This window comes from Triticum urartu, chromosome 3A (genome assembly GCF_056163025.1).
Source record: "Triticum urartu cultivar PI428250 chromosome 3A, HENAU_Tu73, whole genome shotgun sequence".
Taxonomy (NCBI): Eukaryota; Viridiplantae; Streptophyta; class Magnoliopsida; order Poales; family Poaceae; genus Triticum; species Triticum urartu.
Genome location: NC_141875.1, coordinates 647687963 through 647711313, shown reverse-complemented (window position 1 = coordinate 647711313; position 23351 = coordinate 647687963). Strand labels below are relative to the sequence as shown.

Genomic DNA, 23351 nt, shown 5'->3' with positions numbered 1-23351 from the left:
TGACAATTTTAATTGTAACTTTTTTGCACTGTTTTGGCTTGGACAAAACATAAAGGACTTGGTACACGTAACACACGCACTCTCAGAAAAAGTTATGAATATTTCTCAATAAACAGATGAGAATAATAAGATTTAATTATGACTTGTGATGATGAGATATTAATATGTAATAATTCCAACTCAGTTCTCATGAAAGTTTGTAAAACTTCGAAATGTTTGAACCTCTGTTAAATCCCAGTCAGAAAAAATTCTATATGCTGAAACTAAAATTGTTTTTGTGTGAGTAACCATAAAATAGTGAAAAAAATAAAAAAGAGAAACGCACTGAAGAGGCAGCCCCGGCCCATCTTTCTTTAAGCCATACGTAGTCCCTCAACGCCAGCCTCTTCCATTGCTATCCCTAAAAAAAGCCTCTTCCATTGCTCTGTTCCCAGCGCCGGCACTCTTCTGCTCAGTCTAGCCTCGCTCTGTCTCCCCGATCTGCTCGAGAGCCTCCTGCACGCGGCGGACTCACTCCCCTCTGCCTCAGCTCACCGTCCTCCTGCTGTCGCACAGCGGCGATACCACCACGACGCCGCTCGCTTCCTTTCACTGTACTCGTTAGGCCGGCGCTTCCCTTCGTGTCCGCCGTCGGCGCGAGGCGCCGGCTGGCGGAAGCTCTCCCCACTGCCTCCTCTCCCCGACACGCAGTCGGATGCTTCGTCCTCTCCCGCCACGACATCGCCCAGCACATTCTACCCCCCCTATGGCTCTGCCCGCCGCTTCCTCTCCCCACCATGATCTTATATTTGGGCTAACCCCGTCGGTATTCCCTTGATCTACTCTATTGACTATTGCCGTCGTCCGGGCGGAGCTGTACGGCGCGCAGGGTACGGCGGCGGCAAGGTATCTCGATTCCTCGCTAATTGTTTGTGCTTATCTTGTATGTATGGGTAGGCTGGTCCAGGATTAATTGTTTATGTGGATGCAAAATTAGTGCTTCCTAGAATGTAAAGCGCAAGTGCTTTCTATACCAATTTGATAATTTATATAGGTGTCAGCTTTTCATACTGCAGATTTGTCTGGATGGAATCCCTATGGTTGATCCCAGTACACGCAGGACCCTAAGGATTTATCCCCTTGATACACTCACGAAATGGGAGGTTTGTTCATCAGGATCTTTTCAGAATTTATTGTCATAATTTCTCATCATTGTTATGGTACTTAGTAGTTAGGTTATTCTAATTGTTCACACTTTGCTTACTTAGGTTTTGGATTCAACTGTAATTGTGATTTGTGCAAAGACTTTGGTATACTTTGAAGCAAAGCTAACAAGGCTAAAGTCAAACAGCTATGCCTCCAATGCTTTGCTTGACACTGTGACAGTAGCAACAGTCCAGGTATTAGAACACCACCATTCTCTTTTCACTATTCGTGAGCAGCCTCCTTACTATATTGAAAACAATGAAATTTCTTCTTCTCAATGCTTTAATGTCTGTATATTTTTTAGTTTTGTTTCTTTGGTAGTGTTGCTGCTTCACAGTTGAACTATACGTGTAATAACTATCAGTAGTCTAGGTTAGCATTAGGGTCGTTTTAGAATCACTTAAAAATTAGAATCTGATCTGATCATGTTCTCCTTTTGTCTAATCTTGGAGTAAGTTTCTCTTGAATATATGTGATCTGTTTTGTTATCTTTTAAATGTTTTGTTTCTGCTGGCCCGTCTGCCTGTCTGAAGCACACTAACTTCTTTGCATGCTCTAGGTATGAATAACACCGTGTAGTGTTTGAACAAATTTTAAACCAATGCTAGTAGCAAACCAAAAGCATCAGCCTCGTCTTCACATAGTAGGTTCATATCAGTCTGGTTGATACAACAATCCAGAGCCACAATATAGTATGAAAGAAGGACTGCAAATTGCAAATTCAAGTATACACTCTCAGAGATTCTGAATTTGCACACATAGTTTGCACAATCATAATGGAGACCATCAATGTGGTCAAAATTTAATCCATGTAGTAATTGGACACATCATAAAGAAAAAACTATGAATGAGTGATTGGTTGAAGACATGAAGATATGCTCCTTGAAGATGCTGAAGTAGTTTTGAATTCCAACTCCGAAGTTGACTTTTGGATTGTTATGTAGAATCAATGGTTCTGTAGAATTAAAATAATGAATTTAAGGTTAGAAAATTAGCAATGCAATGTAAAACTTAAATGCGTAAGTTGTTAGTAAATTAACCTACAAATTTTGAAAAAGATTTCAGAGGTTGCATTACCTATTTGGTGAGGACTTCTGTGTAGACAATATTTTTTGTGTATGACCCGTTTGTACCGATTGTTTAATTATTCTTCTTTTTGTCCTCCTTTGTGTTTGTGCGTTTTGTACCGATCTTCTTATTATTTCCTGTCTTCTTCTCCTTCTTCTTGTTCTCCTTTGTGTCTGTGTCTCCTGCACTGATCTTCTTATCCGTCCCCTTGTTCTCATCATGTGTTCCTGTTAATACTTTTATGTTTGATGTCACGGTCGCTCTAGAAAGAGCGACATATAGTTGACCATGCGAGAAAACCAGTTCAGGCAGGTAGACGCCGACATTTGGTATTGTCTGACCTTGTGATTTGTTTATTGTCATTGCAAAACTTAGCCTCACTGGAAATTGTTTCCTCTTGAAATTGAATGGAAACATGTCGTCATCAGATGGGCATAATGGTATCCGTGGCAAGAAAACTCGCATTCTAGAGTGCTGACCTACTACAATCTCTGCATCAATTGCATTTTTCTGGAATCCACGTACGACCAATCTTGTGCCATTGTAGAGTCCATTAGCGGGGTCGATGTTCCTTAGTAGTATGATTGGACAATTTATTTTCAGCTTTAGCATATGTGGAGGCAGTCCATTTGGGGTGAGGGTGTTTAGGAATTCTGGTGGATAGTAGTTATGTGGGTCGTCTTCTACAGAGTCGAAGCTGTGGTACACCATCTCCTCTCCTTTGAAGCGATCAATCATTTTTAGGTTTATTTTGTCTACGGAGTCGTTCCTTGTGGATAAAATTGCTCTTGACGTGATGTCTTTTGGATCTTTTAGGGAAGCATTGTCCGTTTCGTAGATACTGTCGATGAGTCTATCCAGGCCATTATCATCCGTCTTATTTGGCACGCATATACTTGCAGGTAGAAGTATTTCAGTATCATCATTTGTCTCCTCGGTTCCGTTTCCAATGCGTAGTAGGTATTCTGCGAACCACTTGTCGTTTTGAGCCCTCATGTTGTGCACAAGCTTCAATTGACGGATGGAATTCCAAAGCTCGGACCTGCGTAGTGATGCATCTACTATCTGGGCTCTTGTTCCCTTTCGAACAACGGGGAGCACTTGCCTAAAGTCTCCTCCAAATACGACTGTTTTACCACCAAATGGAAGATCTGGTCTGTCCATTATGTCTCGCATGATTTTGTCTAGCGCCTCCACTGTCTGTCTCTTAGTCATAGATGCTTCGTCCCAGATTATTAATGATGCTGCTTGAAGTAGCTTGGTTGTCCCACTTTGTTTTGTGAATCCACAAATAGCTCCATCGTCTATTTTTAGTGGAATCTTGAACCTTGAGTGTGCGGTCCTCCCTCCAGGCATTATGGAAGCAGCAACACCGGAAGTGGCCGTCGCCACAACAATCTTGCCTTGTCCGCGTATTGTGGCCAGGAGTGCCCTGTAAAGAAAAGTTTTTCCTGTGCCTCCTGGTCCATCGACAAAGAATATGCCTCCTCTTTGGCAGTCAATTGCATGTAGGATTTCATCATAGGCCTTTCTTTGCTCGTTGTTTAGGTTTCTATGTAAAGATGCGTCCTCTAGGTTCACCTCGATCGAGGTCTCCTCGATGATCTCCCTAGGTACGTCGTCTGTCATCTCATGTTGTTTCTCGATCTCTAGAAGAGGAAATGATTTTATGTCTTTCCCATTGAGTGCAACATGTCTCTGATATTTCTAAGCACCATCTGTTCGACCGTGTGCTTGCATTTGCAGTTTCTGATGTAGTCTTCTGACATTGACTCGAGGTGTTTGTTCCAGAGGCTACGGACATCGCTGGGCTCGCAAAACACCAGGATTGTCGCCAATAGCCTTCGTAGCGATGATGGCATTTGAAACAACTGCGCTTCTGTCATGCAGTCATCCAATGTGTTGTCTGCCTCAATGAGCCCCCGTTTTTCTGCAGCTTCACGGAAGGTTGGCATTAGTTGTCCTTCGACTGTTCTTAGGTCTTCCTAGCTAGTGGCGCCTGTCACATGGTTTAGGAGAACTCGAAGACAGTATCGTTCTCCTTCAGCTGGGTGTGCTGAGATGATTCTGCCAACCTGGAACAGAGCGGCCCGTTTTCTCTCTTGCCAAAACTTCCCGTGTGTTTGCCAAGTATAATATTCCGGAAAGTCTCTGTACAGTATGCCTCGTGCTTTCTCATGTAAGCTATTTGCATGAAAGTACGCTGTCAACATTGATATTTCTGTGCCTTCACGGTTGATAACATTCTTTATTTTCTCTTTGCCATGATATGAAACCATGTGCATATTTGGGAGATGCAGCTGTAGTTGCAAGACTGGCGGGTGCATTTTTCTTAGTTCGAAGCCATATATTCTCCACAGTGCTTCTGGTGGCGTCACCCAGCGTGCGTCTCGGTATTGTTGGATCTCGTCGATTTCGGCGTCGTTTGCTTTGTCAATTACAGATACAGATGCTCGATCATGACCCTTGTAGATGTACTTGAACAGGTACTTAACGGCTTTAATGCTTGAGCATATCTCAACATTTATGTGGCAGTTGAACATCCTTAATAGATAGGGGTTATAAGGAACCACCCACCTGTTATCCAGTTTGCAATATCGGACCGTTTCAGTCCGACCATCATTGCGTCTCCTATATATAGGGTAGGAGTCCTTGCCTTGAATCGTAGTTTGGGTAAATGGCCTTGGATAATTGTTCTTGCATGACGGATGATTCTTTGTGCATGGACATAATTTATTCAATGCACCACAAGGGCCATGCATCATATGTTTGATTACCATTTTGTAGAGCTTTGGTACTTGTGCTTGTTAGGGAGCTCAGCGGAGATGATTTTGTCATACTGTTCTGGACATGTGTACTTATATTTTCTGGTCATGATCAGCAAAAAGTGAGCATGTGGCAACCCCCTCTTTTGGAACTCTACAACATATGTATATGCCTTAACCTTTCCGAGAATGGCCTTCTGAAATAGTTGCTTCTTCATTTCTTCTTGCTTCGCCCTAAAAACACGAACTACAATATCTGGGCGATCTTGTGGTGTTTGCCCGGATTGTAGTTCACGTGTGATCTCGTCCCAATTGGGGTTGCAGGTCATTGTGAGGAATATGTCTGGCTTTCCATATTTTCTAACCAAAGCCATAGCATCTAGATACCGGCGAAGTTTATCGCGTGGTCCTCCAATAAATGATGATGCAAGTACTCTCTGTTTTCCGACTGCGTTTCCCTTTTCTTCTCCAGCTTGAATGCTGTCTAGAAGGCCTTGGTATAGATCTGCCCTTATTTCCTTTTGATGATGCCAGATGTAATCTAGTCTAGAGCTTTCAATCTTGATGTATGTATCTACAGCAAACTGCTGGAAAAGTCATCCGCCATGCAATATTGGGTTGAATATGTTTGGTCGTGTATGCAATTTATAGCAATAGTATTCTTTCATCGTTACCCATAGGCCATTGACTGAATCTGTGCAAATATTGGAACATGGAAAGTTAGTTGCATATGTAGGAATGTTTGATATATGTAAATTGAATTTTGGATAGAACAATGTCTGAAAATTTACCTGGTTCATCATCATCATGGACATCATCAGCATCAATAGCTTCCTCTCGTGTATCCTTCTTTGGGATTTTCCTATGCCAACCCAGTTCAACTCTTGGAAAGAATAGAGGGTACGACAATGGATCATAACACCCATAATATGATCGAATGTGCTCTATTTTGTTGTTGTTCCCATGTAGTATTACATTCTTGTCATAAGTATCTCTTCTTTCATTTCGTTCAATCCACACTGCAGCTACCTCTGAATTGATTGGTGCATTGTAAGTTCTCTGGTCCAATCTTTGGTCAAGGTTCAATATGAGTCTGTAGTCCTCAAGGTTCTGGGCTTGTCCCAAACTCCTGAACTGTTGAGAGTATGGGTTATCACGTAGAATGTCGGTTATTATTCGAATCACCTGCTTGTCTTGCTCATACATTTCCTCGCGGCAACGGCGGTACTGATGCTCCAAGCTTGGATCATCATCATAGAAGTATAGCTCCAGATGCTTTGGATCTGAGTGACTGTTACTGAATTAGTGTATATTATGGTAGATTTGACCATGTGCTCGAAACGTGTATATACCAGCTGTTCGTATGTCGGTTGTTTCTTTATCAAGGTTGTAGTATAAAGTAGTAAACGAGAAGTGTCCATTGAAAAATCTTATATTGTTTCGAAAATGTCTTGCATCAGAGTCGTTGCTTGTCCAAAGTCTCCTGAGCTCAGGTGGTGTATCTAGATTGGCTAGCCTTATCTTTCCTTTTCTGCAGCATAGCCCCTTAGTTTCATGAGAAAATGGCTTCTATACCACCGAGACAAGCATCAACTGCTCATTTGCCATCGAACAAAGCTCCAGTGCTCATATACCAGTAACAAACGAATTCTAGTGCTCATATGCCACTGGCTGTTAGAACAACGTTAGCTCACTGTTTTCAGAGGCCAAAATGACTTGTTTGCCCTCAGTGGCAAATAAGCAACAATGGGAGAACATATCTAGGAAAAAACTGACAGCATTTTGCCTGTAATTTCAGCATTTCAGCAAAACAACAGTGCACAGATAACAGTATCAGCATATATATACTTCAGCTACAGAATATTACTCATCAAAGTTCACATCATTTAGAAACCATTCAGCAAACACCAAATTCAGTCATGCATAAGTAAACTCAAGTTTCCATCCCTACCAAAAGACCACAACCGAGAGTAGGTTGTTCACATAAGCAAAGTCTATAGATAAATTAGACATGAAGAGTTGCGATATGTAAATAATATGTGAAATTTTGCTGAATATCACAGTTTCAGCTTCTTGCTTCGAGTGCTCATTGCAGGGCTGTCAGGTACAACACTCCTCGTGCTTCGAGTGCCCATTGCAGGGCTGTCAGGCGCAACAGATATGGCCTTTGATCTACATTAAAACATCAGATTACATACTATGATGATCCTCGCAGAATATACGTTGCTAACTTACACATTGTCAAAGAAACATTTCATTGAAGATTGTGTAGCTTTCATACCTTGTAGATTTAGAGGTAGTCTTTGATGATTTCGACTTGGCGACATTGTCTTCAATTGCATCACTCGGACATAGAAGTAGAGACAGTGCAGTTTCAGTTTCAATTGAACATGGAAGAACAGCCTTTGTAATGGGTTTTTTCTTTCCTTTGTCCCTGCATTAGTTTCACATATTAGCATCATTAGGACAAGAGTATGATGAAAACAGTAATATTGAAGCAAGCACTACCTTTTTTTGCTTTGCTACTTCAGCATAGGCAGCTAGTGCTTCCGGAGCAGCATCTTTACAGCTTTGCCATCTATGTCCATAGGCCTTGCAAATTGGGCATTGGTGCTGGCCTTTATTTCCCTTGCCTTTGCTATTCTCGGCACCACTTTTATGCCTCTGTACTTTTGGCCTCCCAGGGGCCCTCCTAAGGATTGGGGGATTCAAAATGAAATCTTTGTTCACACTTGGCCATTGAGACATGTCGGTCAGGCCAGGAAGAACATGGGCATAAGCTGCAGTGAACTTGGCAACGCTGTAATAGTCATCAACAAAATCTGCTATGGTGACTCCCCTAATTTCAGTAATAAAGTTGATTGCATGTTTGCAAGGCTTCCCAGAGACTTGAAATGCCCGGCATGTGCATGTCCTATTTGATAGATCAGTAATGTGGCGCTTGCCACCCAGTGCAGCACACTCGGCAACCTCTGCAATCATGTCATCTATTCTCTCATACTCAATGTCTAGCCCCCTACTTTTTTCATTCAGCTCATTCATGACACTTGGAAGTATACGTCGACCTTGCAATTTCCTAGCAACCCTTCTCCTCTTCTCATGCTTAACGGTAATCTTCCTCCTGATCTTGTCCATGAGCTGAAACAACATTAAACCTTTGTGCTTGTGGATCCAGTTGTTGAAACACTCGGCCAAATTATTTGTCACATAATCCACTTTGAGGAACATGAATATTTGCTCCTTGACCATAGCCTGCTGTGGTACTTCTTTAAGTATGTAATCGCAGCAGCCCTTTTCTGCTCTATGGCTGCCATGTGATAGTCAAAAGCGCGAGGAGTCCATGAATAAGCAGCTGGCCACAAATGATCATCAAAAACTTTGCCATGAAACTTTTTTTTGAAGTTCACAACCAAGTGTCTCATGCATTCCCTATGTTCTGCATACTCAAACACCTTTTCAATTGCAGTGTCAATCCCTTTACCTGCATCTGAACATATGGCTAGGCCAGGGGGAGAGCCAATAGCCTCACGAAGCTTCTCCATAAACCACACCCAACTTTCAGTAGTTTCCGCATCAATAACTCCATATGCTACAGGGTATAGCCAATTGTGCCCATCAATAGCACAAGCAGTAGCTAACTGGCCTCTATACTTGCCTGTCAAATGAGTGTTGTCTATCGCCAAGTAAGGTCTGCATCCAGCCAAGAGTCCATCGCAGAGAGGCTTCAATCCAACAAACATCCGTATAAAATACTTTTTCTGATCATACTCCATGTGGTCAATTGCAACTATGCTTCCAGGAGACCTCTTCTCAACCTCCGCTTTCCAGGCATACAGCTTGTCAAAAGACTCATCCCAATCACCAAACAACTTAGCCATTGCTAGCCCTTTGCCCCTGAATACTTTTGTATAATTGATCTCGATCTTGTACTTGTCATGTAGCCTCCTTTGTAACTCCTTTTGGCGAACACTAGGATCTTCTTTTATCCAGTCCATGACTTTCTCACACACCCATGCCTTTGAAGCATTATGCTGCTCCTTTTTTTTCTTTGTACTAGCACATGTGTGCTTCTCCAAATGAACCTTGACCTGCAGTAAATTGTAATGGGTAAGAAAATAGAGTCAACTCCATTTAATAACAGCTAGAGTATGCAACTAACTAAAATATATACCTCCATAGTTTCTCCATCATCCAACCTCCCAACATGAATTCTCCATGTGCAATCTTTAGACTCGCGACAATGAGCCCTGAATCGTGTAGGCTCACTTTTGTCAACTTGAAAATCAAACTCTTTCTTTATGGCATACGTAGCAATTGCCAACCTAAACTCTTCAATATTAGGATACTTTGTACCAACATGCATTGGTGGGTTTTCTTTATCATACACTATTTCTGGAATAACATCTGGTCTAGCATCTTCTGTAACCCACTCCTCGTCATCGCTGCTATCCTCTGCATGCTCACTATTTGGTATATCTTTTTTTTTCTCCGAGCTCATCATCACTATCTGAACCAGCACTATCAATTGAGTATTGGTCCTCTACACCGACATGTTCATATTCTTCATGTGGATTTGCAAGATATGTATCCATAAGGCATACTTTAGCTTCATCATTTACATTACTTGCTTGACTAGGCAGTGCTATAGATGGTGTTTGATTCAATGGAGTAAAATGCACATCAACACTATCACTTGGGTCAGATTGTTTGATGATCAGATTACCGCTTCTATTTTGATGAAAAGACTACATTTTCAGGCATTCTTCATCATTTGACACACAAATATTGTTGCCACTAATAGAGTCAACGTACTCAAGAATTATATTCTCCACTGAAAATAGTGGAAAAGTTCCAGCAATGGAAGCCACTAGATCCTTCAAGCTTGAGCTACTACCCTCAACAATATCCCAAGTAAATGTAGAATCCCCACAGATTTCGGTTCTACCGCCACAAATCTTCACCTCTACCGTGTAAGTACATGATTGGATCATCCTGTGGATGATGAAACCATGTCAATATTTGTATGCTCCTATCTAAAACTTTAGCAAAAATAGACAGACTGAAAAATTACCTAGCACAAATATGAGAGAGAGGTGGAGCCGCATTCGTCAGCCACGCCGTCCTCCTCATGGAGCTTGGAAACTTGGGGCAGAGGAGCTGCAGCGAGTGTGCCCACGTACGGAATGATCTCTTGGAGGGCCTCGACTGTGGACATCCCTGACCCGCTCTCCACATCGCTGGAATCCCTGATTCTAGGGTTCTGCGCGACATGGTCGTGGGGAGAGGTCGGCGCTGCTAGTTGGGCTAAGGCAGTTGAAGCCGCGGAGGTCGGGAGGGAGGGAAGCAGGGCCACGACGGGAGGCGGCGGAGGCCGGGGCTGGGGGAGCGGCGCTGTCGGCGGTGCCTCCATAGGCTGGGGCTCGGGGAGCGGCGGAACCTTCGACATCGGCAAAGGCTGGGGGAGCGGCGGATCCTTCGAGGAGTAGTTAGCCTGAGGGAATGGGAGGGGGAGGAGGGGCATGCGCTAGGGGAGCGGCGGCGGCGGCGGTTCCGCCATGGCCGCTGCTGTTTGCGTGCGTGAACTGCGTGCGTGAACTGGTCGGGTGGTGTGGTGTGCGTTGATTTTTCTGTTTTTTTCCTATTCTAAGAGAAGAGATAAGACGAGGGTAAAATTGGAATTCTCAGATTGACTGACAGGAAAACGTAGAGATTCTAACGATGGACTAATGGCGATGGCAAATAAGCACTAGAATTCGTTTGTGTTTGGTATATGAGCACTGGAGTTTTGTTCGATGGCAAATGAGCAATTGATGCTTGTCTCAGTGGTATAGAAGCCATTTTCTCTAGTTTCATACTTGAATTTTGTTGCATGGCAGAAGCTGCAATTTGGTACCATTTTGAGCACATGTGTGTTCTTCGGTATGTTGCTATAGACGAAATCATACGGGTCGGAGTTGTGAAATTCATCATCTTCTGTGATTTCGATTTCCACTTCTCTTTCCCATTCTGTTTTGATTTGTAGCATCAAAAAATTAGCATAGGGTTAATATAATGATGCAAATATATTTAAATTGTATTGAGCATACCTTGCCCCGAAAACATGTATACGTACTCGTTTGTGTCTTCTACAAATATGACTTTATCATCACCGTGATCCTCATTGTAAATTGATTGTGTTGGTGCATCTACCACTTTGATGCTTGCATCTCTCTCACATATTACGTCATCATTACCTGTGTAGTAATTTTTTATTGTTATACACATACATACATATAATTTTTTGTATTGCATAATAGTATATATGATATTGGTAATCTTACCGTGATCATCATTATATAATGACTGTATTCATGCATTTACTTTAATTGTTGGCAACATTGAAGAGGGAATGTCTTCCCACGAAGCTACAGTAGATGTCTGTGTTGGGGCATCTGCTTCTTTGATGCTTGGAAACATTGATGAGGGTATGTCTGTCCAGAAATGATGATTAGTTGTACAGACATGTGTATATCTATTTTGAATGACAGCCTATTGTATAAAATTTAGGGTATTACCGTAAATCACGACTTCTGGTTGCTGTAGAGGTTCTGTGCATCGTTGCCGGTGTTAGGAATAAGCAACTTGTATTCCCATGAGGCCATAGGCCGATATATATACACATGTACAGGTGTGGAACATATGCAGGAAACCCCTTATACATCGGGATAAATACGAAGGGGTTCATGACTTATATTATAACTCTTAACACCCCCCCTCAAACTCATGGTGGATGAACAACACTGAGTTTGGAGAGATAAAAGCCATGTTGTGCTCTAGTCTGAGCCTTCGTTAGGAAATCCGCCAACTGTAACTCGGAAGGCACATACTGAAGAGCAATAACCTGATCCTGCACAGCAGCGCGCACATAGAAAGCATCAACACCAATATGCTTGGTGAGCTCATGCTTCACAGGATCGCGTGCAATGCTGATAGCACCTGTACTGTCAGATAAAAGCAGAGTCGGTGTAGTGACAGAAACACCAGAATCCTGAAGTAACCACCGTAACCAAGTCACCTCTGCCGTCAAAAGAGCCATTGCTCGCAACTCAGCCTCGGCACTCAAACGGGAAACTGCAAGCTGTTTCTTCGTCTTCCAGGCAATGAGAGAACCACCAAGAAAAACACAGTAAGCAGAAAGTGAACGGCGATCGGAAGGATCACTAGCCCACGTAGCATCCGAATAGGCCTGGAGCTGTAAAGAACTGGAGCAAGGAAAGAATAGACGGTGAGAGATCGTGCCTCGAACATATCGAAGAACACGAAGGAGATGACTATAGTGAACCGAGGTGGGGGCAGAGACAAACTGACTCAGAATATGAACCGGATAAGAGATGTCCGGACGAGTGACAGCTAGATAGACAAGACTGCCAACAAGATGACGATAACGCGTCGGGTCAGGGAGAGGATCACCATCAGTAGCACGGAGGTGAACATTGAGCTCCATAGGAGTCTCAACAACGCGCTCGTCAGTAAGAGCAGCACGAACAAGAGGATCCTGGATATACTTTTCCTGGGATATAAAAAAGCCATCAGAGGTAGAAGAGACTTCAATCCCAAGAAAGTAGCGAAGAGGTCCAAGATCAGACATAAGAAACTGCTCACTAAGACGGGCCTTTACAAAGGCAATATACTCGGGGTCATCCCCCGTGATGATCATGTCATCAACATAAAGAAGAAGAAGAGTCCGACCACGAGGAGAAAGGTGAATAAACAATGCTGGATCATGAGCACTTGCTAAAAAACCAGCAGCAGTGATCACAGAGGCAAAGCGCTCAAACCAGGCGCGGGGGGCTTGCTTAAGGCCATAGAGAGAGCGACGAAGACGACATACCATGCCATCAGGAACAGAATACCCAGGTGGTGGCTGCATGTACACATCCTCACGCAGCTCACCATTAAGAAAGGCATTCTTAACATCAAGCTGAGATATAGACCAGTGGCGTGCAGAGGCAACGGCAAGAAGTGTACGAACAGTGGTCATATGAGCCACAGGAGCAAAAGTCTCGTCATAATCACGACCATGCTCCTGCTGAAAACCACGAGCCACAAGACGAGCTTTGTGACGCTCAAGAGAACCATCGGAGCGAGTCTTAACCTTGTAGACCCACTTACAAGTGATCGGACGGACTCCGGGAGGAAGAGAAACAAGATCCCAGGTACCAGTGCGTTCAAGAGCAGCAATCTCCTCTGCCATCGCAAACTGCCATTCAGGATGAACAACAGCCTGACGGTAAGAAGTCGGCTCAAGAACAGGAGCACCAGCGGTGGGAAATCCAAAGCGATCAACGGGCGGACGAGGACGAGAACGCAAGCCATAAGTAGGCTGAGAGGAAGATGACGACCCATCCACAGAGGCATCGACTGGTCGTGGACGACGAGTGTAATGCTGAGGAAAAGATGGAATAATAGAAGGAGGAATCGGCAAGGTAGAATCAGGGTGTGGCGACGAAGAAGTCACCGGAGATGAAGGTGTAGAATCCGGTGACAGGCTGGGAGAGGAGACCGGGGAGGAAGTCACCGGAGATGAAGGTGGAGAACCCGGTGACATGCTAGGCGAGGAGACCGGGGAGGATGGTGGCTGCAAATCAACTAGATGTGGAGAAGGAGAGGAAGTGGAACGGAGAGATACAGTCTCGGCGGGGGTGATAGGGGAGTCAGGAAAAGTGAGGAAAGAGATATCCTGCACTGAAAAAGTCGAGGAAGATGGGCGTGGTAGAAGGGACGAGACTCTTCAAAAGTCACATCTCGAGAGATACGCATCCGACGACCAATAGGATCCCAACAACGATAGCCCTTATGCTCATCACTGTAGCCTAAGAAGACACACTCAACAGACTGAGCGGTCAGTTTGGTGCGTTCGCGAGGGGCAAGAAGAACATAGCAAACACAGCCAAACGAGCGAAGCATCGAATAATCGGGAGAACGATCAAAAAGTCGCTCGAAAGGAACACCACCCTGTAGAGCAGCGGAAGGCTGTATATTGATAAGATAGGTGGATGTGGAGACGGCCTCAGCCCAAAAATGAGGCGGGAGAGAGGCAGCAATCATCAATGAACGAGCCGTCTCAAGAAGATGTCGATGCTTTCGCTCAGCCACACCATTCTGAGCATGAGCACCAAGACAAGAGAATTGAGAGAGAGTCCCATGCTCAGCAAGAACACCACGCAACATCTTAGAGATATACTCGCCAGCGGAGTCAGCACGAAAAACACGAATGGGTGAAGAGAACTGAGTATGAACCATGGCAGCAAAACGCTTATAAATAGACAACACCTCAGAACGAGAAGTCATGAAATAAAGCCATGTGTAACGAGAGAAATCATCTATGAAAATAATATAGTATTTATGACCATCTTTCGAAGCGAAAGGGGCCGGACCCCATACATCAGAATGGACTAAATCGAAAGGACGCTTAGACACTGACTCACTATGTGAATATGGTAACTGAATCTGCTTGCCAAGACGACAACCCTGACACTCTAAAGAGACATCTCCTGAGACAGACCCCAGAAGGCCTCGACTAACTAAACAAGACAACCGAGAACCACACAGATGACCAAGTCGATGATTCCACTGCTGGAAGGAACCAGTGACGGAGGCAACAGAAGCGGGAGAACTGGCGATGGTGGTGGCAGCAGAAGGAACATGAAGCCAGTCCAACTCCCAAAGACCCTGAGAATCACGGCGGCGAGGGCCAGCCCCAACCAGAGTGTGCGTGTGACGGTCCTGGACAGAACAAGAGTCAACGTCAAGGATGACACGACAACCAGAATCCGTAAGTTGACCAGCAGAAAACAAATTCATGGTAAGTCGAGGAACATGAGCAACATCAGGAACAGAATAAGAAGGAGTAGTAAGATTGCCTCTACTAGCAACAGAAAGGGGAGTACCATCAGCAGTGAGGACATGAATAGGAGAATCCAGTGATCGAAGAGAGGACAAAGTGGAAGAATGAGAAGACATATGAAAAGAAGCTCCAGAGTCCAGAACCCATGGGGATGTACCTGACTGTGTAGGGGGTGATTGCTCAGTGCGGGAAGCATCAGTCACAGAACCAGCAGTACCCGTCGAGGAAGAACCTGAAGCCGCGAGCAGACGCTTAAGTCTCAGAATATCCTGCTCAGTCAAAGCAATGGCGGAAGCTGTCGAGGTAGATGACGAAGTCCCTGAAGATGATGATCGAGCCTTGCGCAGGTGTTTCTTCTTCGTGTAGCACTGAGACTCAAGATGACCATCATTGTTGCAATAGGTGCAATGTGGACGGGGGCGACCTGAGCCTCCAGAAGGAGTGGGCAAGAGCGGCGGAGCACTCGAGCGAGAAGTAGGCGATGGAGCAGGTGGCGTAGGAGCACGAGTAGCAAGCACAGAGGGAACCTCCAGCAAACCAGCACCACGTAAGTGAGTCTCCTCAGCACGAATCTCAGAAAGCGCCTCCATGAGAGAAATACGGCCACGAGCAAACAACTGAGCACGCCGGGGCTCAAACTCCTTACGGAGCCGAGGCAGGAACTCAGACGCGATGAAACTCCAAATTGGCCTGGACAGCCTGGCAACAGGGGCAGGTACGACACCCAGCACTACGGAGAGAATCAAGCTGGCGCCAGATAGCAGAACTCTGCGCATAGAAGTCATCAACAGTAGAGTCACCCTGCTGAAGAGCATGCTCCTGACGGATCACAGAGAGGTATAAGGCATCACCAGAGGGCTGATAGCGCTCACGAAGACGGGTCCACATCTCAAAGACAGTAGAAAGACCCAGAAATTCAGAAGCAAACTGAGGCAGAACACTAGCAGTGAGAACAGCTGCAGCACGAGCATCATCATCAAGCCACTGGGTGTAAACAGACAGAGCACCATGATACGTCTGAAGAGCCTCCTCATAAGCCAAAACCCTCTCATCATAAGCACGATCAGCAGCCTCATCAGCAACCTTAGCCGCATCCTTGGCGGCCTGATTAGCATCCGTAGGAAGAACCGATGGAGTTGGCGGAGTAGGGGCCACCGGAGGAACTGGACGTGGCGGACATCAGACCTCGCCAGAAAGAACACCCCAAAGACGGATGCCACGCATGTGAATGCGCATGAAGCCAGTAAACTCGGTGTAGTTAGTACCATCAAAGATCACCGGACAGCGAGGGACAGCAACATAGCCCGATGCAGCAGACATTTTTTTTTTGGATCCGACGAGAGCGACCAGATCGGGATCAGGCGCTGGCTGGGGATGGGAGCAGCGCCGAGCGGAAGATCGGATCGGGACGGGCCAGCAGCGGGAGGCGCTGGCGACTGAAGCAGCGGAAGCCGGCTGAGGGAGCCCTGTGAGCGGCCGGCTGGAGGCGGGCGTCACCCACGCACGTCCTTCCCAAGACAAGCAGCGGCTGGTAGCGGCCGGCTGGAGGCGGGCGTCACCCACGCACGTCCTTCCCAAGACAAGCAGCGGCTGGTGTGGGACGGACGGAGAAGCCCTGCGGCGCTCGATCGGTAGTCCGCACGAAGGAGGCCGCCGGCTCGATCTGAGGAGGGAGAGAAAACGCGGCGGCTGGCGAGAAGAACACAGCGGCGCGGGAAGAGGATCAAGCACGAGTTGCGCGTGCTAAAAAAAACCTAAGCTCTAATACCATGTTAGGAATAAGCAACTTGTATTCCCATGAGGCCATAGGCCGATATATATATACATGTACAGGTGTGGAACATATGCAAGAAACCCCTTATACATCGGGATAAATACAAAAGGGTTCATGACTTATATTATAACTCTAACAGCCGGTTTCCGTCATGGAAGCGTCTTCAGAAGCAGTTTTCGACCGTCTTGTCGTGAATTCTTCGTTACGACGGTGTAGCAATGCTTGTCTTTCTCCTGGCTTCACGTGTTTTTTGTGTTTTATAGGAAAGATAGAAGTATTAGCTTCCTGTTCGGTTGCGATATATGCAGGGTTCTCCATCGCAATTGAGTCTTTGCTTGCTGTGTTGTGCTTCAACTCATTTATATTTTCTATTCTAGCTTTCTTTTGTGCTGGCTGCATATTTGCATATATCTGCCTTTGTTGGGCGCATATTTTTTCTTTCTTTTGTTGATAGGCTTCACGACGCTTTTTGAGATTTTTCCTGTTTTTTTTTCATCGGTCATCTGTGCATTGTGCTCTGCTATTTTTTCTTTCTGTTTTTGATAGGCTTCACGGCGTTTTTTGAGTTGCTCCTGCCTCTTTTCATCGGTCATCTGTGCATAACGCTCTCTGTCTCTTTTTCTTCTTTGTTCCTTAGCATCCATTACCGAAGATTGTCAAAAATGCCTGCCTGCATGAGAGTTTTCAATTATAAGAAATTGTTATTTATTTATATTCTTCAAACAACTTTGACATTACCAAGTGAAATGCAAACAAAGGAATTATATATTTCTTGTGGGGAAATCTTTGAGGCTGTAGAGACTGTATTGATATTGTTTGCCCTCCCTTTTTCATAGCAGAAATAGAATGTCCTGCAAGTCTGAATTGTTATTTTCAGTATCATTGACCAATGATCTGTTGCACATGTTCTGATCAGCGTGTAGGGGCATATAGGTGAGTTGAGCAGCGCGCACAGACAGAGCAAACAACCCAGACTGAAAACGAGGAGAATTTGGTATGGCTATATCTGCTAGAAGTTCAATATATATTTGTGTCAGTTTACTTTTCCTTTCTCATAGAAGAAACAGACTTCCTGATAGTAATCGTTTCTGCTATCTTCATCATAAGTCATTGGCCTAAGTTATATGTTCTGTCAAATTAACATACTACTGCCAAGGATGGGCCTTTGGCTCTATTTAATGTAAACGGGATGAAAATTTGTCATACATGGAAATAGATAAGAAAAGTACCTGATGTAAACCTGACTTGCCAAACAGCTTATTTGAACTGAAGGTAGTTCACAAGGCACGTGTGAAACTGGCTCTGGTTAATTGAACCAAAGAACGGGATTGTGTGAGAATCAACGTGGACATATGGGTGTATTTGTAGTACCAACTGTACCTTATCTCAAGTAGGCTTCGGACTCTTGTAGCTCTCTTAGTAGGATTTGGATTGGATTCTTTTTTATAAGCGTGTCCACTTTCCAGTTCCAATGTATACCTTTTTGGTGTTATTTTGATGCAGAGTCAGACAAGGTTAAGACCTGCCTTTTTTTCGATCGTACAGGAAGGGATTACTTTTTTTTTGAGGGTTTGGCCAAAATTTATTCATCAAAGTCCACAGAGGGTGGGATACAAGTTGTGTCATGGGGCTGGCCCAGCCATACATGACGACCCGAGGCCAGATTAAGGGAAAACCTAGCTAATCTATGTGCCTCATAGTTGTTGGCACGACCTTCAAAAATAAATTTACACGAAAAAGATAGAGCTCTAGCCCTGACTTCGTTGGTAATAGCTGCAGAATTGCACAAAGTACCCTGGTTGATGTCCTGGACCACTTGCTTGGAGTCGCTGGCAACAACAAATTGATTAACTTGGAGATCTTCAGCTAGACATAGTGCCTCACGGCATGCAATCATCTCCATTGTCGCCGGATCGTCCACTCCAGAAATCACAATAGCTGAACTACCTAGATAATTTCCTTCATTATCACGGCACACCGCGGCTGCCGATCCTCTTCTACCCCTCCTGATTCCAGCATCAACGTTGAACTTTATATATTGAGGAGGTGGGGCTCGTGGTCGTCTCGCTGCACTTCTTGCTGGAGGTGGCTGAGCCGCTACATGTTGGACATGCCGGCTCTCCCCTAGCAAAGCTAGCTCTTCCAAGAATCTGTTAATGAACGAGAAGATGGCATGTGGGCTCTGAAAAATTCCTTCATGAATAGCCTTCCGTCGCGATGTCCAAATCGCTCATAAGGTTACTGCCAGTTTGACGAACATCTCATGCGGCAGAGCTTCTAGTTGTGTGAACAGCCAGTTTTTGGCCGAAGGTTCAGCGTTCGCAACAAGGTTCATCGCCATATCCTCATCAACCAATGCCCAAGTGCATCGTGAGGAGGTACATTCAAGCAAGGAGTGGCGCCATGAATCTGCACCTCCGCAAAGCCCACACGAGCTGTCGTTCGTCATATGGCGGTGACAGCGTACATCCTCGGTCGGCAGGGACTGCTTGGCTAGCCTCCATAGGAACATGCGGATTTTGCCAGGAACCCGCGTTCGCCATAAGGATTTCCATGCTCCCTCAGCTCTACTGCCTGACGAGCTTGCCGTCCCATACAACCAAGCTTCTCTTCTGTTCCTCGTCGAGACAAGCATATTATATGCAGATTTAACCGAGAAAACTCCATTCCTCTCGTAGTTCCAGCTGCAGAAATCATCAACATTGCGCGTACACAATGGGATACCCAAGATGACCGGAACATCTAGGGGCAAGAAAGTTTCCCGCACGCGCTCCACGTTCCATGTGGCACTCATAGGATTCAGCAGCTCAGCCACAACAGTTGGCATGTTTGGTGTCAGACAGCCATACGGGCACATCATCTCGGTTCTCGGTAGCCAATTCTCATGCCATATATGAGTTGTGAGGCCATTGCCTATTCTTTTATAATGCCTTGCTGCAAAGTGTCACGCCCATCTATAATGGCTCTCCATATTTGACTAGGGTGATTTCCCAGGTTGGCATTGAGGATATCTGCGTTGGGAAAGTAAATGCTTTTCAAAAGTCGAGCACTCAAAGTGTTGGGATTCTGGAGAAGGCGCCAAGCTTGTCGGGCAAGCATGGCCAAATTAAAAAGCTCAAAGTCCTTGAATCCAAGTCCTCCCATACTCTTTGGTTGTGTCATAGATTTCCATGAAACCCAATGTGGTTTGCGTTGCCCCTGTTTACTTCCCCACCAAAATTTCCTAATCAGCATGTTTAGGTGTTCGCAGAGCCCCCTCGGTAGTCTGAAGCAAGACATAGAGTAGACCGGAACCGCCTGGGCAACCGCTTTGACACGGACTTCCTTTCCCGCAGTGGACATAGTGCTGGCTATCCAACCTTGTATCTTGCTCCAAAGGCGATCTTTAAGATACTTAAAGGCTCCATTTTTCGAGCTCCCAATATCAGATGGCATGCCCAAATACTTATTGTTGAGAGTTTCATTCAGGATATTCAGGATGCCTTTAATATCATTGCGAATGTTCTCAGGGACACCTTTACTAAAAAAGATGGATGACTTGCCATAATTGATTCTCTGACCTGAAGATTGACAATAATCGTCCAACACCTGGCTCACCTCGTTAGCACCCATACTATTTGCCTTAAAGAACAGCAGGCTGTCATCTGCAAGTAAGAGATGGTTCACCTGTGGCGCACTGGGTGCCACCTGTAGACCACTCATGTGTGATGACTCACTTTTTGATTTTAACAGGCACGAAAGGCCCTCTGCTGCCAACAAGAACAAGTAAGGTGATATCGGGTCCCCCTGTCGGATCCCTCTGGAGGGTGTGAATTCCTCAAGTTTGCGTCCATTAAATAAGACCGAGAATTTGACTGAACTTACCAAGCCCATCACAATACCAACCCATCGTTCCGAGAAGCCAAGTTTCAACATAATACCTTGAAGGTACTCCCACTCCACCCTGTCATATGCCTTCATCATATCAAGTTTCAGTGCACAAGATTGGTGTTTCTTTGCCTTGTTTCTTTTCATAAAGTGCAAACACTCGTAAGCTGTAATAATATTGTCAGAGATGAGCCTACCCGGAACAAAGGCGGATTGTTCCTTGGAGATGATATCTGGGAGTACTTGCTTCAAACGGTTGGCAATCACTTTTGAGGCTATTTTATAAAGTACATTGCACAAGCTGATGGGTCGGAATTGTGAAAGTAGGGTAGGATTTTTACCTTCGGAATTAGAACCAGCATGGTTTCATTGATGCATGCGGCTGACTCAGTCCCTTCCACTATTTGCAGTACCACTCTGGTGATGTCATCCTTGCATACCTCCCACTGGCGTTGGAAAAAATGTGCAGGGAACTTGTCCGGACCCGGTGCTTTGGTGGGAAACATTTGGAACAAAGCCACCTTTACCTCATCCTGACTATAAGGTGAATTCAAAAGCTCGTTCATCGCCGGCGTCACCTTGCACGGAACCGTGTCCAAGACCCTATTCATGTCATGCACGCCTTCAGAAGTGTACAGGTTTTTATAGAACGTTGTAGCCATCATCTCCATCTCCTCTCTGACTTCCGTGGTTTGGCCATTCTCCTTCAACAGGGATTTTATTTGATTTTTCCTGCGTCGTCGACTAGCACGAAGATGGAAAAAATACGTATTTTTGTCCCCGTGCTTAAGCCACTCGATGCGAGCGCGCTGTCTCCAGAGAATTTCTTCACGATGATACAATTCCATCAGGCGATCTGTAGCTTTTATTTCTGCATGGGAAGGTCCCATCCGACCTGGGATCTGGCGCCATACCTGTAGCTGGCTTTTCAATTGGCTGATCTCCCTTCTCACATTCCCAAAATGCTCCCGGTCCCACTGGGATAAGTCATCCCCCAAGCTTTTTAATTTATCTGCTACATGCGAGACTGTGTCCCCCTGCGAGTTGTTCCATCTTGCCTGCACGAACCCTTCCAGCGCTGGGTCCCGCTCCCATGCAAGCTCATATTTAAATTGCTTTGGGCCCCTTTTACATGCACGTACATCACTGAACTTGAGAAGTAATGGAACTTGATCGCTTGTGGCGGCTGTTTTGTGCTCGAGAACTGCATCAGGATAGGTCAGTATGAATTCTGCATTTGCGACACATCTATCCAGTCGGACCCTCGTGTAAGTGCCTCCAACGACCTTCTTCTCAAAGGTCCAGTTTAAGCCCTTATAGCCAATATCCGATAGCCCACAGATATCTAGCGCATCTCGAAAGGCATCCATTTGCGCCTGGCTGCGATTGTTCACGCCATCGTGCTCATGTGCTTGAAGGACTTCGTTAAAATCGCCGATAACTGCCCAAGGGCCATTACTCGTCCCCACTATTCCTTTAAGCATGTTCCAGGTCTTATATTTCTCAGATACCTGGGCTTCTCCATATACAAAGGTAAACCTCACTCGTGATTCCATTAAACCATCAACCTGGACATCTATATGACACTCAGAGTAGCCAACAATATCAACGTTTATTGCATCATTCCAAAATATTCCAAGGCCTCCGCTCCTTCCATTACTGCTAACGGCAAAACTTCTATCAAAATATAAAGTGCTAGATAAATTTTCAACACGAGTACCCTCTATTTGAGTTTCCAAAATGCATAATATAGAGGGGGCATATTGCTTCGACATATCCCGAAGCTCTTTGACTGTCGCGTGGTTGCCAGCCCCACGACAGTTCCACACAAGGAGACTCATTGCGCTAGGCGCGACCCACTTGGGAGGCCCGCCAAACGCGCATCAATAGGTTTGTTAACTGTAGAACTCTTCCCATTCGCTTTGTCCGCAGCTGATGGTGTGGGCTTGTTTCTTTTCAGATCCTGCTTCGCGGAAGGGCTTTGTGGGATCGCTGGGGCCGTGAGCAGGAGAGTCTGTTCAGTCTCATGCGTAGATGCAGAAGTATTCATCAAGGTCTTCGCGTCAGCTGCCCCTCGCTTCATGTTCTCCCTTTCCTGCATTATGATATCTTCAGTTTTCTCATACTCGTCAAAGCCGTGCTGTTCCGTTGGGGCACCTCTTCCCTGACCTCTGCCAGCACGCCCCCTGCCTCTTCCTCCTCCTGATCCTCTTCCTTCTCCCGGCCCTCTACCTGCACCTCTGAATCAAGTAGCTTTTAGGTCCTTGAAAACTAGGGCTTTTGGCTGATGAACCCCATCCCCACACTCCTTGAACAAGTGACCGAGGTGGCCACAAACAGCGCACCAGTCCGGAAGCCTTTCAAATTTCACCCTGAAGATCTCGCGGACGACCTCTTGCTTCCTTTTGACCACAAGTGATACAACATTCTTAAGGGGCTTGGTGACATCAATTCTGACCCGCACCCTCCAGAAGTTTCCTTCAAAGTCCGGAGATTTTGGCTCTGCGTATATGAACTCGCCCACCGTAGCCGCCAAAGCCTTTATTTTTGGGAAATACCCGTCTGGCAAGTCATGAATCTGCATCCATATATCTATTGTATTGAGAGCTATCGAGGAAGGCCGGGTGAACCCATTATAATGCGCAAGCACGACAGCTTTCCCCTTGTGCTCCCAAGGCCCCTCCTGCATTACTCGCTCCCAGTCACCAAGGCACGAGAACTGCATTGTGTACAAATTCTCTTCGAGGGGTCGGATCTTCACCTCTTGCGCCAAGTCCCAAGCAATTCTCATGTTCCTATAGAACCA

At 45.4% G+C, this 23351-nt stretch overlaps 1 protein-coding gene and 2 long non-coding RNA genes across 3 annotated transcripts; 2 read left to right on the top strand and 1 right to left on the bottom strand.

The window, feature by feature from the left end:
• The first annotated feature begins 770 nt into the window (after positions 1-770).
• On the top strand, positions 771-19301 carry LOC147981062 (uncharacterized). The gene is made up of 4 exons (XR_015598814.1): positions 771-885; positions 1056-1142; positions 1248-1379; positions 17595-19301. It is a non-coding gene; the product is annotated as an uncharacterized LOC147981062 (long non-coding RNA).
• Positions 3479-4521, top strand: LOC147981064 (uncharacterized). The gene is made up of 2 exons (XR_015598813.1): positions 3479-3866; positions 4045-4521. It is a non-coding gene; the product is annotated as an uncharacterized LOC147981064 (long non-coding RNA).
• On the bottom strand, positions 8078-10911 carry LOC147981063 (uncharacterized). Its single transcript, XM_087513783.1, has 3 exons — positions 10090-10911; positions 9190-10010; positions 8078-9106 (listed from the first exon to the last, which is right to left on the bottom strand). Exons 2-3 carry the CDS (start codon positions 9517-9519, stop codon positions 8222-8224), a joined length of 1215 nt encoding a protein of 404 aa, XP_087369909.1. The 5' UTR covers positions 9520-10010; positions 10090-10911; the 3' UTR covers positions 8078-8221.
• Positions 19302-23351: the final 4050 nt, after the last annotated feature.